This window comes from Notothenia coriiceps, unplaced genomic scaffold, assembly GCF_000735185.1.
Source record: "Notothenia coriiceps isolate Sejong01 unplaced genomic scaffold, NC01 NC01_scaffold00000495, whole genome shotgun sequence".
Lineage (NCBI taxonomy): Eukaryota > Metazoa > Chordata > Actinopteri > Perciformes > Nototheniidae > Notothenia > Notothenia coriiceps.
The window spans coordinates 278,577-281,617 of NW_011333196.1; the positions used below are offsets into that span (position 1 = coordinate 278,577).

A 3,041-nucleotide genomic window follows, 5' to 3' on the forward strand; every position below is an offset into this window, starting at 1 on the left:
GCTGTTGCAAAGATTGTATGGATATATCTTGGTAGATGTGTCATCACGTCCGCAATTACCTCAAAGTTTTTGCAGCTGTGAGGAGCTCATCTAAGGTCTCGCTGCAATGCATTGTGGTTAAATGGGCTTTTGTTACAGCAGGAAATGCACAGGTGTGAGTAATCACGTTAATTACTGCTCGGTTTGAAGCTGTCCAATGAGATCTTTCAGGGTGTCCGCGGGGTCTTAAAAAGTATTAAAAGTTGATAAATCAATTTAGCGAAAATGAAGGATATTAAAAAGTATTAAACGGCATTTTCCAAGGTATTACATTTTGTAGCTTGTTTTCAATAAGTATATAAATGGTCCAAAGAGGTTGTATTCTACAGTGTGCCTGAATGTAATCATTGCGTAGGTGTGTAGTGTGATTCTGTGTAGTTTATTTATGGCATCCCGTTGGATTTGACGTCATCTGAACAGGACATCGCACGCTCACTGCTTGATAGCGCGCGAAGGTCCGTTTACGCCGGTTGTTAAACAACATCGTTATGGGGAAATGCAAGTTTGCGTCCAAATGGTTGGAAGATAAGGAGGAAGGACAATCAATACTGTATATAGTCAATGTGAGGTAAAGTGTGTCGCCAAGGTAACCGGTTAAAACTCAAAGTGGCGATGAGGTCTTAAATTGTATTGAAAGGGTCTTAAAAAAGGTATTACATTTGACTTCAGGATTCCTGCATATACCCTGTCTTTAAGGTTTACTAATGACAATGGTGCTTTCTTTCCTACTATAAGTCAAAATACTGAATGAATGGTTCTTCAGAGTGCGTTAAGAGCATGTTGAACTGATGAAAACATGCTCAGACTTTGTTTGGAAATGGGTTGCTATTCTAGCCTCTCACCGCCAGATGGCGCTGTCAGTCTGTGGAGGAAATGAAGCTCTTTGCAAACCAGTTGTTTATAACACACACAATTTGCTGTAAACACAGAGACTGTAAACAAAAAAACACTATTTATTTTTGTTGAAACTCCAGGATCCTTTGTCAAAAATATTGAATTGCCTTTGATTTTATTAAAAACTTTCCAAAGGATTCTACATTACATTTTTGAGATTTCATATAAAAACGGTAGCCTATAGTTCAACTACAGCAATACACAGTTCACTCCACTTTATTACGGTACACCTGTATAATCCAATGCAATACAGCGCAACTGTACTGCTATGAAGTCAACCTTTTTAGATTAGATTCAATGTTCTTGTCATCACACACAGTACAACATGCAGCTTGCATCTAACCAGACAGCGCATGAGGTTACAGTTTAATACAGTATCACAGTTGAATGCAAATGTGAGGCAAGCAGGGGCGCTCCTTGCGAACAGGCAAGGCAGGCAACTGCTTGGGGCCCCGGACCAGAAGGGGGCCCCCAAAGAAGGTAGATTAAGAAGGTCCACAGCAACGACAACATGAAACACCCTTTAATTTACTGCAACGACATTTCGGGAAACCCCCCAGTGAATGTTTGCCTAGGGCCCCCACCGACTCTAGGATTGCCACTGGAGGCAAGAAGCAGACTATTTTGTATAAATGGGAAAATAATATTAACAGATATTGCCTGCAGGTGCAAGTTCAGAGCATGGATAAAGTGCAGGGCTTAGGCATATATAAATTGTAACAAATATGAAATACAGATAGTGTATTTGATATATTTCCCACATGTAATATCAATATTTACTCATATTCTGACCCTCTTTAAAGCTACTACTAGGCTTACTACCTAGTACTACAATATTTCCACATTTCCTTTGTTCACAGATGTTACGTCGATGAGAAAAGGATCATACCCTCTAGATATTATAGCCTCTCCCCAGGCATGCCTTATTCATTTTTTTTACAAACTCTCCCCTCTTACTCCCTTGGGAAGCAGTGCACGGTTTGACATGTTGGGTCACGTGCACATTCTTTGATGCTAAAACACCGGGCCTGACAAATCAGGGGGCTTGTTAGAGAGTCTGCTATGTCTCCTGGGGAAAGAGAGAGAGACCGAGAGAGAGTCTCAGGGGAGCGAGGGAGCCTTACTGACTCAACTGACACAGTACATCCACTTCCTGTCTATCTCTGTCTGTGACACACACACACACACACACACACACACACACACACACACACACACACACACGTGTCATTAGCATAACTTCAAATAACTCAGTAAAGATACATGAATTAAAACGGATTAGCTGTTCGACCTTAGGGCAGTCTTTTAAATCCCAGCCATGGGGACAGGTCATGTGCGGTCACCATGGTAACATAATTATGCTAATGGTTAGAGAGGCTCCCCTAGAGGACAAGTTGGTGTACTGACATTATGAGATGCTTCAATCTAACAGGATTCGTTCATGTGTTCTGTTAGAATGACTAGTTAGTTAGTAAAAATGTGTTATCTGAGTATGAAAATGTAAGTAACCTGATTACTTTCTTTTGGCAAAAGATCTCTTGTTTTTTTTAATGTGACAGTAATCTAATCTTTTTGTATGTACCTGTAAGAAAATCCAGTTACCTCATTAACCAGTAAAGGGCTGGAAAGCAGAATGGAAAGTTTTTGCTCGAAGTCACACAGTCATATTTCCGTTGCCCTTTTATTATTCATAACAGTGGCATCAAAGGATGAAGATTGATAGGTGCTGCGGTGTCAGAGAGTATTTGTCGTTTGTCTTTGCGTTATGCAGGTGGGTTCAAAGGCAGCATGTAGATCCATACACACACACTGTATACTGGTAAACATGGTTCAGTTAAAGGTCCCCTATATATACTGTTTTTCATCAATATATCACAGGTCTCAGATATATACAGAACATGTCTCTGATTGGCTGAAACACCAAACAGATCATTGCAGAATTACCCATAATCCCCTCTGTTTCAGCCCTGTTTCCAAAGTGCTGATTCTCTGTCTGTTACTTTAGATGAAAATAAGGAGCCCCTCCCCACGCCCCTCTGAGAGAGATTTGGTTACAAAGAACTCAATCGGGCTCTAGGAGGAGATTCAGGTGATAAAGGTGTGTGGGG

The 3,041-nt window shown here is 40.8% G+C and overlaps 1 protein-coding gene across 1 annotated transcript in view; it reads right to left on the minus strand.

The window, feature by feature from the left end:
* Positions 1–1,993: 1,993 nt before the first annotated feature.
* LOC104954854 (sodium/hydrogen exchanger 9-like) overlaps positions 1,994–3,041 on the minus strand; it is a 7,047-nt gene continuing 5,999 nt past the window's right edge. The window contains exon 4 of the mRNA XM_010782049.1: positions 1,994–2,002. Within this exon, the coding sequence (XP_010780351.1) occupies positions 1,994–2,002 (9 nt within the window). The remainder of the gene's footprint in view (positions 2,003–3,041) is intronic.